This window comes from Stegodyphus dumicola, chromosome 1 (genome assembly GCF_044657685.1).
Source record: "Stegodyphus dumicola isolate Sdum_Otavi_A_Nest chromosome 1, ASM4465768v1".
Classification (NCBI taxonomy): Eukaryota; Metazoa; Arthropoda; class Arachnida; order Araneae; family Eresidae; genus Stegodyphus; species Stegodyphus dumicola.
The window spans coordinates 98,456,845-98,472,245 of record NC_140768.1 but is presented as its reverse complement, the minus strand read 5'-3'; the positions used below and the strand labels follow the sequence as shown (position 1 = coordinate 98,472,245).

The 15,401-nt window shown below is 31.2% G+C and overlaps 2 protein-coding genes across 2 annotated transcripts in view; both read left to right on the top strand.

Moving 5' to 3' along the window:
• LOC118192721 (dipeptidyl peptidase 2-like) overlaps window positions 1-542 on the top strand; it is a 95,916-nt gene extending 95,374 nt beyond the window's left edge. The window contains exon 11 of the mRNA XM_085818033.1: window positions 208-542. Coding sequence (XP_085674159.1) covers window positions 208-298 — 91 coding nt within the window. The 3' untranslated portion in view covers window positions 299-542. The remainder of the gene's footprint in view (window positions 1-207) is intronic.
• Window positions 543-8,403: 7,861 nt separating this feature from the next.
• The window catches only part of LOC118179902 (acidic mammalian chitinase-like), a 130,517-nt gene continuing 123,519 nt past the window's right edge, over window positions 8,404-15,401 (top strand). The window contains exon 1 of the mRNA XM_085818019.1: window positions 8,404-8,502. The gene's annotated coding sequence lies outside the window, so the exon portion shown is untranslated. The remainder of the gene's footprint in view (window positions 8,503-15,401) is intronic.

Below are 15,401 nucleotides of genomic sequence, written 5' to 3'. Positions count from 1 at the left end.
GCAAAAAACAAATAGTCCCAATGGATATTTCTGTTGAAATACGATACCCGAAAGTTTTCGCAATTGCAACACTTCCGTCAGTTTGCACAAACAAGTAAAAAGAGAGAGGGGAAGGAAAAAGGGGAAAAGAAAAAATAAGTAAGTCCTAGTTAGTTAGTTCAAGTAGCATTTCATTATTTCACAGAAATTTATTTTTTAACTTTCCAGGGCGGACAACCCGAGTGATCCACCTTCTGTAAGAGTGGCCAGAGATTTCGAAAGAAGAAATATTCAGAAGTGGTTGCAGAATTATAGATGAATTCAAGAGATATATTCGTAAATAACTCCAGGAATGTAGATGAATTTTAACTAGTCTTTGAAATGTGCTCGTTCAAGTACAGATTCTGTTCTCAAATACGTATCAGGAAATATATTTTTGATGTTATAACATTTTATAATTTAGAAGTGTTATGAAAATGAATATTATATGAATACTTTATATAGGCTAAAAACACGTGAGAATATTACAAATTAATTAATTTAATAAAATATGCTTTTGTCAATGAGGTATTAGGCTTTTATTTGGAATGTACTGTATTTTGCTTGCAAATAATTTATAATAGTAAAAATTAATAAAGATGATATAATGCATTATATTTCTAATGTAAAAATGATGATACTAGAAATACGATTTATTTTAATGTAAAATGAAAAAAAGTAATAAAAATTCAATTTTTCTCCAACGTATTAAAAATTATTTCTAAAATTACGCTAATCAGAGAAAGAAAACAACAACATAAGAGTTAAGTGTGTGAATTGCAATTCATAAATACTGAAAGTTTTATTTGTTCATTTTTAATTTAAAGCACACAAGAGCTCTCTGCCTATTCGTGAAGAACTTTGTGTGGTATGCATTTTCGTATTCTTATTGCACAAAGGAGAAATCATGAAAATACTCAAACAGAAACTCAAACCTTAATCGCTAAGATTCGAACTCAAGCCGGGTAAAAATATATTTACAGGCGTCCCTTGGCGAAAATTGGCGATTTTTGGAGGTACATGGAAGTGGAGTTTGTGCAATTCTTTGACTCGTTATTTTGACTTTGTGTAGCGGCGATTTTTGCGCCAAATTCGCCACTACACAAAGCCAAAATAACATGTCAACAAATTGCACAAACTCGGTATCCATGTACACATCGACCTATTTTCGCTTAAAAAAACATCAGGGAGTTCCACAAACTTGGCATTGCGCACTCCCTTGACTTTGTCCATATACACATCGATCCATTTTCACTTAAAATGTCAAAGGAGCAGCCAGCAAAAAATATATAATCTCAATAAACTACATATTAAATTAAACAATCAAATAAACATAAAAAAGGAAATTCATCTTAGCGCTACACAAAGAAAATATCCACTTACCTTATTTAGAAATTTCCATTCAAACAAAATTCCTTAATAGCATCCAAAAACTTTCTAAAATTATCTGAACTAGAATCTGTATACTGGCGTCGCCACATAAATTCACGAAGATAAGCGTCAAAAATATCTTCTGTAGTACTGGTATCCTCCGACGTTCGGCCATACGCATTTCCTTCCTACAAACAGGACACTTATAATGGCTACTAAGTAAACCTCCTTTTACACACCAGTCAATTAAAGCTCTTTTCCTCTTTCGTTCCAAATATTACCACATTCAGCCCTTTTACCGTCTAAACCATAAAACAAACAACGAACTTCCTAACCAACACACACCACAAGCCCTTAAAAATCTTTCTCCATGATTCAAATCCAATGCAATCACGCAACGAATTACGTCATAATAGGGTTTCCATAGCATTCAACTACTGAGGTTACCATAAATGAAACAACTTGGCGATAAATCAAACAACAACTTAGCGATAATCCAAGGGCACCCTTAAATCTACTCTAACCCCAAGCTGAATTACGACAGTTCGCCGCACACACAGAGGTTAAGATGAGACAAATTCGCTTTTACAGAAATACTCTGGGAAGGCACCGTGGCCCGTTACAAATAGTGCCGAGATAAGTCGATCGGAGGAAACTTTGTGGTAAAATATATTGGCTCTCTTCGAGATAAATTAAAAATAAATTATGAAAATTTTCTATGTTTTCAGAGAAAATTTTCCAAGTGGGACAAAACTTGAGAATAATGATAACCCAGTCTATTTCTCTTACTCATTAAATTTTTTTTTGACGTATAAATAAAAATACGTATGTTGTATGTAAATAATTATAAACTTCTTTATTTCTTACAGCAGCTCGAAACTTTGGTGGCGTTTCAACACTGATAAAGTTCGTAACTTTGCAGAGAAATCATTAGAAATTACCTTCATCACAGACTGTAGCAGCCCGTCGGTCAATTGCGTAAACTTTTTTTTTTTTTTTTTTTTGATTAATTTAGAACTGCAGAAAACATCTATTCACATATAAATGCATACGCAAAGAAAACGATTTTTCTTATTGCACAAATTCATAATTGAGTATATTTATTTTTTGACTAGTAGTAAAAAAGTTAAAATCTGTATCTTCAGATATTTGAATAAGATTCATATCACTCTGAAAATTAATTAGTTCCGTTTAGAGGTTTTCTGGAGCAACATTCAAGTTTATTTTAATGGTAATGAAATTAATGTAAACTCGGCTTTCAAACAATTAAAATCTTGAAGTCTCTGAAACATCATATTTGCACTAAATACATGATTAAAATATATTTGGAGGCCACTAGCTTGAGACCACTATTTTTATTGATAGTTTAAAAAAAATTGTCGCATAGATTTTGATTTTAAAGTGTCATATATTGTAACGGTATTTACTATTAAAATTGCAGTACATTTAATCTGATAATAAATTAATTCGGACTTCAGAAGCTCGCCTGAAGTTGTTCTTTTCAGAACAAGTTCAAGCGACTGCATCGTATTTCATCGTATTTAATTAACTGCATCGTATTTTATTCTGTTATAAGTCTGTCGGGTTTGTAATGAGCTCGGATTGTTTATTCAATGGCTATATGCTACCTTTGCTATGACGATGACGGTTTTAAATTTATTCCACGGTGAAATTGCGACGAGGTTTTTGTTTACGCTCCTAGGTCTTAAAAATACTTTTTCTACTTTTTAATCTGATTGATTTAAATAGCAATGCGTTTAAATCGTGATAGGTCTAAATATAAACATGAAATACTTTTATGAAATTACGCTAGTTGACCTCATCAAAATGCATTATATATTTTGTTTTTCTTATAATAATTATCTCCGGCTAGCGTGCGGTTATTTATTAAAGGGAGTAATAAAAGTTTTAGCATAATCCTTATAAAAACACTTTTGGTGAACTATCTTTATTATCATACATGGAAAATGAAACTAAAAAGTAAACTAATTGAAAATTTTTCTGAATTCAAGACAAAATAAATAACTCCGAACAAAGAAACTTACAATAATGAATGATAGATGTCTGGCCGTTTTCTGATTACCAGAAGACCGTTTTCCTTATCTCAAAGAAATACCATATTTATCAAGAGGCGAAATTAAGGCTTCGAAGATATAATAAATTAGAAGAATAAGGAAAAGATACAACTAATTTATAGAAATAACTTGAGGTCATGAAGATAAGATGCCCAAAATCGACGCTATCACGCGGTCGCCTCTATCACATGCTGTGTCATGGGCCTATTCCACATGCTGCAATAGTATAATGCCAGAATATGATGGCCTTGGACCCATCTTGGTCGAACATTTGATAAATGTGTGTAGATTTTGTACTAACATGAAACACAGGTAGACGTCCGAAGCGAAAATTTAGCTAAAACTGGTTTCTTTACAGCTCACGTGGGAATATCTAGCAGAGATATCTGAAAAATTAATTTCATATACCAAATATAGAAAAAAAGAAATAGATAAGAAAGAAAAAGAAACTCTGAAAGAATTCAGATTTTAACATCCCACCAGAGGATATGTTAAGGTTTCTTGTGCACTCGTGCAGGCAAATATTTTTTAGCCCAAAAAGGCTATTAGTCTCGAATTAGTCTTTTACGTCAAATTACTTCCGTTGTCCGTTTCGATTTTTAAATAACTAGCAGTCTAAGATTATTACTATAAAAAGGAAAACAAATGTGAAATGCTTTTAAGTCAGGCTTCAAGCAGTTAGTGCCATTTCACAGATGCAGCTGCTAATTATACAAGAGATAAAGAACTGCATTTATCTGTTTTTTAAATTAAAATAACACTTTGAATACCGATTATTGCAAGAGTTAAAGCAACAAGAATCAGAGTAATATTCATAGACTAGTTTCGAAAGCTTAAATATAGAACCTTCTTCTTCAGCTTCAAAAATGGAAAAAAAAAAAAAAACCGAAAAGAAAATTTTCACTTCTGCAGCTGAAGAGGAAAGTTGTACATTTAAACATTCGAAACTAGGCCTGAAAATTTATGGAAAATTAAACCGATTATTGTTTCTTTAACTTTCTTGGAATAACTACATTTATCGTTTTGTTAATCAACAGCGGGCAGATTAAATTAAAAATAAAAACCAAATAACTTAAGCTTTGCCAAATGGCAACAAACTGGAGCGTGGAAGTTAGAAATATTTTATACTTAAGGATTTTTCAAATGTTTTGACAAGTGCCAAAACATATGAAAAGATGCAGGCACAAAAGTAATACGGAAAAAAAATGAGGATCGAAATTAAAAAAACACCACATCTGGTGCTTAAAAAAACCTTACGTATTGTTTTAGCTACACACTTTATTAAACAAGCCAGTTATTTATTCTAAAAGATCATTCATATGATAAATGAGATACGTATTTTTTATAAAAACTTGAATAATTATTTTTAGCAGGAAGTTTCCTTTCACTTTTTTAAAGGTTTTAATGGGAAAAAAAAGACAAGAAAAAGAAATCAATAAAATTTGCAGCGTGGGTAATTCATCAGGTGAACAGATGTAAATACATTTTCTCCATTTCAATTTCTTTCATAACTAAATTTAAAGTCTTTTTAAAAATGAAATGAAGCATTTAAAAGAAATGAAAATGTGTCTTTTAGAATATTCAGATTTCATTAAATTTTTTGCGAAAAATTTTGCTTCAGATATTTACAAAACTTACCACAGTTAATCAGCTTAGATATAATTCCCTAAAGACGATGCAATAATTCAACACAAAAGGCATATTTGTCGACGAGAATTTTAATGCGTGTGTTAGCGTAGTATGTATGAGTTATTTTGGCATAAGATATCTGAAATAGAACAGTAAAACGTTTCATTCAGAGTTTCTTGGAAGTTAAAGGACGGAATTCCTCAGCCCATTAATTGAAACGCTTCGCGATAACGAACCCAACTTTGTGACATTTTGCAACAGAGACTGCTCATTTGCGACAGCGATTGAAACCCCACAGCTTGCATGTGATGCAACATTTAGTGCCAAATTTTATAATGGCATACAAGAAATATTGCAAGTCGATGATTTTTACCACTTAGTATAATGTTCAGTGACGAAGTGACGAACGTTCTCCTTATGCGAATGATAAACCGTCAGTGTCCGGATATGAAGCATACGAAATTGTTAGCGCTATTTGAACAGTAATGATATTCAGGCACTTTTTGTTCTCCGGAAAATAAACGGCGTTCCCCTCTTCTCCTTCCAAAGAACTCTCTGACGGTTATATCTGAATATGATGTGTTACATCATGTTCAGACATATTGTTAACAGCAGGGATTATTTCGTCAAATGAAGGATGATTTAGAAAATTCCATATTCTAGCAAGATGGTACATCATTGGCCTAATAAAATATGTCGTTGTATGTATGACGTCATAGGACTGTCCCCTGTCATAGGACCGTTGACATGGGGAAGAGAATTTAGTACTTTTACATAGCCACCAAGATCTTCTGAGCCTACTCCCAGTAATTTTTTATCTTCGAGAGCATGTTGAAAACAGTTTTCATTTTCCCCTACAGCTCACAACATTAGAGGAGATGAAAGACTGCGTTACATCTGTTTCAGTGGCCATTTGCGGGAAAGTGTTACGAAGCAGGAGAGCAGAACTAGAGTAACACTTGGACGTGTATTGTCTAACAAGAGAAGCATTCATTCAACATTAATACTGCTATGAATAAAATTCTAAATGGTTTTACTTCATTTCTTGTAGTACACTTTGTTTTTAATATTTCCAGAAAGCAGCGACTAAATTAAAAGTAAGTAAAAAGCTTTAAATAAATAAAATTTTTAATATAAATATAAATAAATAAAATTTAATTAATTTTAAATAAATAAATAGAATTTCCAAACAAGAATTCTAAAGGCATGAAAGTGAATAAGTAAAAAACAAATGCAATTTTGATTTTTAAAGATTCTCTTATTTGAGAATCTATGTTATGTTGATACCTGAGAGTTGACATAAAATTGTATCTTAGCAATACGAAACATTTTAAATGATAAGAAATATCTACTCATGCATGTACATGAATGAAAAATTGAAGATTACAGCACATATACACCAGCAGCGTTTTTCATATATAGCATTTATAAATATTTTGACCACATGTGTCGACAATCATTAGTGGGTTGTTGCAAATGAAATGGTCACTAAATATGATCAAGTCTGTGCTAGCGGAAACAGAAAGCGAGCGCTGGTATTTATGCAAATCCTTTACGTCATGTGAGAATACTGCATGTGATAATACAAACATAACATTTGTTCCGTTCAACGGACATTAAACATTGAATACTCCTAACATCAAGTAAATTAATGTTGCTACACCTTTTGAGATCAATCTGGAATATTCTTCTGTAACTGCAGAAGAAAACATCAATAAAGCATTCGACGGGGCGACAAATAAGAGATCCGCTCAACGTTGGTTTGCAAAATTTCACTCGGGACATTTTGAGGTTACAAAACGAACCTAGTGGCTATCGTCCTTTTCTCCATTGATTCAAATAAAATAAAGGCTTTATTCAAATCGGATCCACTATACGAGATATGCATTTTCAAATTGTTTCATGGCCTTTGGTGATAACAGTAAATGTAAGAGGGTTCGAAAGTGCGTGCTCTTTGAAATCATTAATGAAGATAAAGCATGGTGTTTGGAAATGTGCGTTTCTCTCTGAAGAAAAATCAAAGAAGAAAGGTTTCTACGACGAATTATTACTGATTATTATTTATTAGGAGAAGTGGATATCCTGCAAATTTGTTGTGGTTGCTAAGAGAGAAACACGTTCGAGGAAGGATTCCAAGCACATCTCTGCAACTAAAGAAGATGCTGTTTTGTGTACGGTAGTATTCGAATGGTTTCACTTACTACACGATAAACATAATTCGATACAGTAAAAATATGCGTGGAATGCGGGACATACTGTGCCTTACATAAGCATCGCCTGTGGATAGAAACAGTTCTACTGCTTCCGGATAACGCCTAACCACATACAGTTGTATCAGCCATACAGTAAATCAAAAATTTGGGATAGGAAATTGCGCCTCGTAATCTATACTCTCCTAACATTTCCGCAACAGACTGCCAATGTTCCACCACTTAAAACACTTTTTATTCAAGACCTTTTTATCGGGCAGTAGCGAAATTCATCACTTCCAGAGACATTGATTTTCACGAATATGGAATAACCAACCTTGCAACAAGTTGGCAATAACATACTTAATGCTGCTGGAAATAACTTTGACTAAATATATATTCTTCTTCTTTATACTCCATTCATTCCCAATCGTCCTTAAAACGGGCCATTTCGTTTGCAAAAAAACTAATGAACATTTTGGTTGAAAATCATCAGTTAATTGCGACGCATATGTTGGCAGCATTCCTTATTTTAAAAGAATGTGATTTTTGAGGACAAAATTTTTTCGTATGGTGAAAATAATTATGATTCCTTTCAGATATTAAAAAGTTATAAATTAATTTAAAAAGTGAATCAAATGTACTCCATACAACATCAATTTCGCTTTCATATTTATTATAGGCATACAATCTAAGAAACGGCAAACGCTCTCTAAAAAATAAAAGTTTACAAAGAAATACGCATTTTAATAATCTACTAATAAATGACAACTTCTGTGAATATAGCTACTAAAAAACGCAAACAAAAGGCTCGCGTTCCTTATGAACATTAAAGCTTCTGCATAGAGCTATTAAACTGCGTTTTTCTCCCATTTACACGGAAGCACTCGCTCTAGAAAAAACTTGACGCGTACGGCGAAAACAAATTAGTCGGCAAATAACTTTTTATATTTTCATCGCAATTCTGCAGAAACATCGACCAGCAATTAAGATTCCAAAATGCATATCAAACATTAGCTGATGCTCTCGTTTACACATTGGAGATCATTTTTTTTTTTTCCACCGCATCTCGACCAGTTCTTAAGGCTCAGATCCAGTTAAAGCAGCTTCTTGCATAATGAGTGGGCCAGGGGCGTTTTGTCTGCCGGCTGAGGTGTCCGTATCCTGATAGACCCAGTGATACTTAGGTTATTGGCACGGCAGCTGACAGTACGAGACAGGTAAGTGATATCCGTTATACGTTACCCGTAATATGTTAGTTTTAGCATCGCGATGGATTAGCGGCTTATGCGTGGGTGCTAACGTTCGCGTCATTTGTCAAACAGTTAAACACACTAAAGAGATCTCAATCGGTGGTGGCAAAGTGATTTATGAAAAAGTGGGGAGAAAATACATGTGCTTTTTATGTAGATTTTACGGAGTACTTTTTGTCATTTTTTATTATTTTTATTTCTATTTTGATGGTTTTTTAGAGACTGGAATAAATAGTACTGCTTTGTAACTATTTATTCTTTAAATAAACTTATAATTGCAAGTCTGGAAACTAAAACAAAATCGAGTATCGTGGAAGAAAATATACCTTATAACATTTAAAGTGAAACTTGGTGACAGCCATTACTTCCAAAAAGAGATTAATGTTTCTCAGATTAAGTAATATTTATTCTTTCATCAGCAAAAGTCGTCAACTGTCAACTTATAAAATATAATACATAATACTTTTTATTATGTATTATATATTTTTATTATGTATTAGATATTTATTATGTACTTTTATTATGTATTACATTTTTAACTCTAATTATTGTTGTCCCTAAAAATGACATATTTTTAAAATTTTGCCTTTTTTGTATAATTTTTTAAATATAGTTTTTAATTAAATTAATTAACATTATTTTAAACAGATCTTCCCCTAAAGCGAGCATATTTAAAGCAATTCTTTATTATTCTATAATAGCATTCGCCTTTCTTTGATTTACTTTGTATTTTATTAAAACTGTTCATAAAATGTTGAACGACCAGATGCTTAAAATAATTGTCGTAAAAAGAAGAAAACACTCAAATTTTAATGAGCCCACTTTGTGTTATTTAAAAAAATATTTATTATTGTTCTGATGATTTAAACTAGATTCTGATGATTTAAATGCATTTTTATTTTTAAATCAGTCACGTTAAAAAACAGAAAACGTATCCTTAAGAACTGAGTTTATTACTTTCAAGTCGCTCGTTATTACTCTATAGTAGACAATTTAAATTTGAAAGTAGCTATCTTATGCTTTACTGAATGGCTACACGCCTGCGCATGGAAGATAAAAGTATTTTTCCCCAGGCATTGATTTTTATATAGCCGAGTTTGTTGATAAAAATGAAAAATAAATATTTCACATTTTACCAAATGCCAACACTGTGTCGCGTTGGAGATAAGAAAGGTTTGTTTCGAGTGTGCCACTGTTCGCTTTCAAATTATAGCGCATACTAATTAAAAAACAAATTCATTAAATTCGTACAAAATATGAAATAAATAAAAACAAATTTGAATGCAAAAATTCGAGCGTTCTAGTGGAGGGCTATGCGTGTTCATAATTTAATGGCTTTAAGTGATGTCGTTTTCTGCAGAATGCGAGGAAACATACATACATACAGCTTCTTCAATGTTTAAAATAATGCAGTTTATTCAACAAAAATTTACAAATGAAAATAAAAAGAAATTCTTGTGATATTATGTGAGTTTATCGCATACGGCTCATTGATGTTATAGTAAAAACTGAAAAAAAAGGAACGTCTAAGTTTATTTCTAATTTGTAACCTTATTATAAAAAAGGAAAATATTATTAGTCTATTATTACTATTGAACAAAATAATATTATTTAATACATATATTTTTATACATTTTTTTCACTTGCAAAAAGAAAAGAGATGGATGCAGGGATAAACTAACATTTATAGAACATGGAAACATTTTTATCTCCAGCCGCCGAGACTGTGTATCGGAATTTCTAAAGATAAGCTTTTTTAAACTTTTAAAATATTTTATGCTGCTGATATTACTGTTGAATTTAATTTTATGGTTTAAGGGTGAAGAACATGATATTTAATAACTAAACGTGACACACAAAACGTTGAAAAAACGCCGCTTTGGGCGCAATATAAAACCTGAAAGCCTTCAGAGGTTTTTTTTTTTTTTTTTTTTTTCAATTTTGATGTAGTTTCTTCCTGTTAGACTGCTTATCACCGATTTTAATTTAATTATTTAATTATAACAACTTGATTATTTAATTACTTCCCAGCATACTGCACTACTTTAATAATTTATAATTTTAATTCTGAAATTTCTAAACTCTTCTTTATATATACATATATGTATGCACTTTTTAATCGTATTTATAACCTATGAATGGTATTTTGAATGTTTTCACAGATTCCTTTATCTCCTCGACGATTTAATACCTCGTCATTGAGGCCGATAAATTGAAAGTCTATTGCATTTAAATTTGAATTTGTTTATTTATTTTTATTACTTTTAATTTCTTAATATAGTTATTTTGTTTAAAATTCGTATTATTCAGGCATGTATTATTCCGATTAAACAATCTGTATCATATGATGTGAAACATTCTGTACTTTTATTAATGTGGGAGCCACTTTCCCATTCGAAATTGCATTCGAGGGCAGTTTTAAATCAAATGAAGTTAATTCATATCAAGATCGCAATCTTCCTTTCTTTTCAAAGTAATTTATCAAGACTTCTGATGCATGTCAATCAAATACGAAGACGCTTAAAAGACAAAATATAACAAACTGAAAAATAAGCCAAAGCTTCGTAGCTGTCAAACTGTTCATTTTAATGGAATAAGTAATATGTCAATTAAAAATATTAGCATATCAAAAAGAACTCAAATATTGCTTAATCCTTAGTATTTTGTTTCCGAAGTAATTTTTACTGCCTTTCAATAAGCAGAGATTTAAAAAGGCGCAATATTTACCTACGTGTTTACATTTCACTATTCTGCGCCTTAATTGCAGATTATAGTTGTACCTCGGTATACGTCATTAATCAGTTACAAATCCTTGGACGTATATCAAGCGAACTTTTTCAATAATAAATAAAGGGGAAATAATGAATCCCTTCTTATAAAACAATCCTATTGTGATTATTGTAACACTTTTTAATACTAAAATACAAATACAGTGCGTGAAATATATACTACACATAAATGAAAACTGCACATGATACTGTATATAAATATTTTTCTGCTACCCAGATCAAAAACAATTTTTCAACATGTTCTAACTCTGTTGTTCCCAACGGGTCGGTAACTCACCGCTGGGTCAATGAGGATTGAGGATTAAGGATTCGATTGGAGGTCCACAGCTAACTATCCACTGGCAAATGATCAGCAAAATCAAAACCCTAAAAATTATATAAACACTTACTGACAAAATTCATAACTAATTATTTATTAACACACAGTTACGTCCTACAAAATGAAGTGTAATTAAAAATAGATAGGCATTAAGTTTTGGAATTCGTAAGTCATCCGAAAGAAATATTCAAAGTAAAAGTTGTTACCGAACCAAGATTATTGATTTTTCTTCTTCTTGCCTATTCGAAGCAGGCTTCGTTTAAGTCAATAATTTACTACAAAAATAAATAAATAAATAAAATAGAACAAACTGAATATTTTTTACCTGGGTGGTTTAAGAATCCAGCACTTTTAAGCCAAACATTAAAAAAATTACAAATCGAAATTTTGTGTAATTAGAATCTGTGACTTTGTTTCTGAAAACTTGCTTATTTTTGTAAAATTAATTATAATAATAAGACAGAAAATAATAAAATATTAAACAAATAAACCATTTTTTAAAACTTTCGTTTATTAGTAAGCTTTAATAATAATATAATAATAATATAGTCTAATAGTAAGTATGTAATCGTAAACTTAGTCTAATACTAAGCTTTAAATTATTTTTACTATGTTTATGTTATGTGCTGCATATTACAGAGAAAAATGTAGGGGGGTCGATGAAGAAAACCGTTCTTTTAAAACGAATGCAATGCACGAAAAGGATTGTGTCGGGCTCTATCCTCTCTGATCTTTTCTGGTAATCGATTTCCCCTCTTTGGTCCCGTTAGCCGATTTAAGAGGGTTTTTGTCTTTCATAATCGTAGACAGCATAGTACTCGGCATACAATATGCAATAGGTCAAGTTTCGGATACGCATGCCATCATCATTTCAACAATCTTTTTTTTTTCACCTCTATAGTGATCCTAACTATTTTCTTCGTTGCTTGGCTATTCGCATTAACTTTCCTAAAACTCATTGTTTATGAATTTACAAAACATTTATACGGAAAGAAAACAAAATCATGTGAATGTTTAGAATTATAGTGCGGGTTGTTTATTGAATAGTAGTAACAAGTGTACTGGCACTACTGAGCATTCGTAGCGTTATCTCGAAAGAAGTAAACGAACGTAGTGCGCGTAGTAGAGACTCGTCGAACTTTAGTCGCATTCCAAACAAATAGCGTATACAAAAAAAAAATTCTTTTTTCGCGTCCAAACAGGATGTATACTAAAATGGACATATTTCAAAGCGGACGTATATCAAGGCCCCACTGTAATTTGTTTAGGAAGAAAGCAAAACTATCTCGTTGTCTCTCGAAATTATCTAATTCTTTTAATTGAAATTAAGATCAAACGAGTCTTTTGCATTTATAACAATTGAAATTAAGATCAAACGAGTCTTTTGCATTTATAACAATTTGAATTTTCCATTTATAACAAGCTTTATACAAATACTGATAAAACCTATATTTTAATTATGCCCATTCAAATGATGTTAACTTATACTAAATCAAAAGAATGATGTTTCAGATATTTTTCTTTAAAAATATCTATCTCTTGTATATGAATTCTCCCTGAACGAAATATTTGCTGCTGAATTTATGAGAACGTTATGGATCAAAATTATTTTTTTATTTAAAATTTTCTAGTCACATATTGCTGCTAATTAGCAATCCATCTCATTGATACACAGGTCTATTCACCTGCTGAATAAAATCAATTTAGTATTTATGACTCGCAATATTACTATAAGCTCCATTAAAAAAAGCTACACATAAAATGCATAAAAGTCGGATATGCAACTTTATACAATCCTCTGTCATGAACCGCCTTTAAGCTAAAACCAAATATGTTAAAGTGAAAACGATGCAAAACTCTGTCGTTTTCACTTAAACATATTTTGATGTTTTACACTATACTAAGAGGAAGGAACATATATATATATATATGTTCGTTCCTTCATATATATATATATATAATATATTAGAATTACTGTCTAAAAACGGTGAGTTGCTATTTTTAAAAAGAAGCGAATGCCAGACTTTTAAAACGTTGTAGAGCCATTAAGCATTTCTTTGGAGCAAGATACGCAAAATCAACCATGCTCTCGCCGGGACTCGAACTTTGGATCTTCCGATTGCTAGCCGGATGTGCTACCACTTACGAAGACTAGCCATTGGGAATACAAAAATTCAGTATAAACTGTCTCGCCATTTTGTAGATTTTCCAGTTTTTGCGTAGTGAAATAAATTTTGTAATTAAAATGGAACCAAATTTCAAACGCGAATTACTAAGTTGATACATTTATTTTTAAAAAATTGTGTAGTTAGTAACATATATGATAGTATTAAAATAATTGAATTTTAGAACAAAATGTAAATCGCATTTCATAAAACGCATATCGTCGAAATTAATACTAAAGCAAAAAATATTAAATTTCAGAGTTTTTAAGATATAAATATTAAACTTTTATAGTTAATATTCGGATAGATCACTTTAAGTTTTCAAAACAACAAAGAATTTTATTTGGCACTAAAACTTTTCTCCTTCGTTTTATGCAAAGCCTTAAATAAAGTTGCTTTTTGCATAATTCTACTAGATGACACCTTTCATTTAGCTACCTGAGTTTCTACAAATATCCGAATTATTTCGATGGAATTAATATCCGGACTGCTTTCGTATCATTTAATAACGTCTCCACTGTATTCAAAAGAATATACTGCTTGATTCAGTCATCGAAGGTTCAAAAAGGGTATTGAAGTTTGCGCTAAATACGAAATTTAGGTTACTCGCTAAAGGCAGACTTCATAATCAAAATCGAAAAAAACCTTAAAATTTTGGAACTTTTCAGTTTTTTTTGCCTATAACTCGAAAACTAAGCATTTTTCGAAAATCAATGTAAAATTTAATAGATGAAATTTACAAAATGCATATTGTTGCGTGCGTACGGGTTCGTTACGAAATGAATGCACAAGTCCGATAAAAAATGAACAAAAATTTATTATTATCACAAATATGCTTAAATTTCCTCAAATTATCGTGCAGTATTACAATATCTCACAGTAGTTATCTTTTAACTACTCAAAAAACGTTCAATAGAACTTAACTCAAAACAGCTGAAGAAAGCTAATCCGCGAATTCGCTACAATCAACAGGAGCAGTTTTCTAAACAACAACAAACTAAGTAACTACAACGAACCGAGAGATTTTCCTCCTTTTATAAGATTTTAAAATCGCGCGCGAGAATTTTCTAGTACTTTCTCGAAATCAAAAAGAGATATTTATTAAATGTTAAATTCACGCGCTGTTGTATTTTCAATTTTTCGGCTTAGCTTTCTGTTAATATTCGTCACGCGCTGCACTGCACGGGAAATAAAACCATTTAATTTACAATTGAACTAACATTAGCTTTTTAAATACCAAATTCGTAACAATGCCCCCTTCCGAAGGACTGCACGTCCCGGGCAGTACAATCCCTGGACAGGAAGTCAAACTTATAACTGAGGCATAAACATTACATTACAATATCAAACAACATAAACAATAAATGCAATAATTAACTTAAACAAATCAAATGCTATCAAATAGTAAATACAAAAAAAAAAAAAAAAAAAAAAAAACTAAATACAAATCAAATCAAATACACATTTAAAAACAAAAATGACCATGGTCTTATACTATTTACAATTATTTACATTACGTACTATTTACATTACGTACGTATTATTTACATTACTTACATTACGTATAGTAATGAACTAGCCTGTCGTAATGAA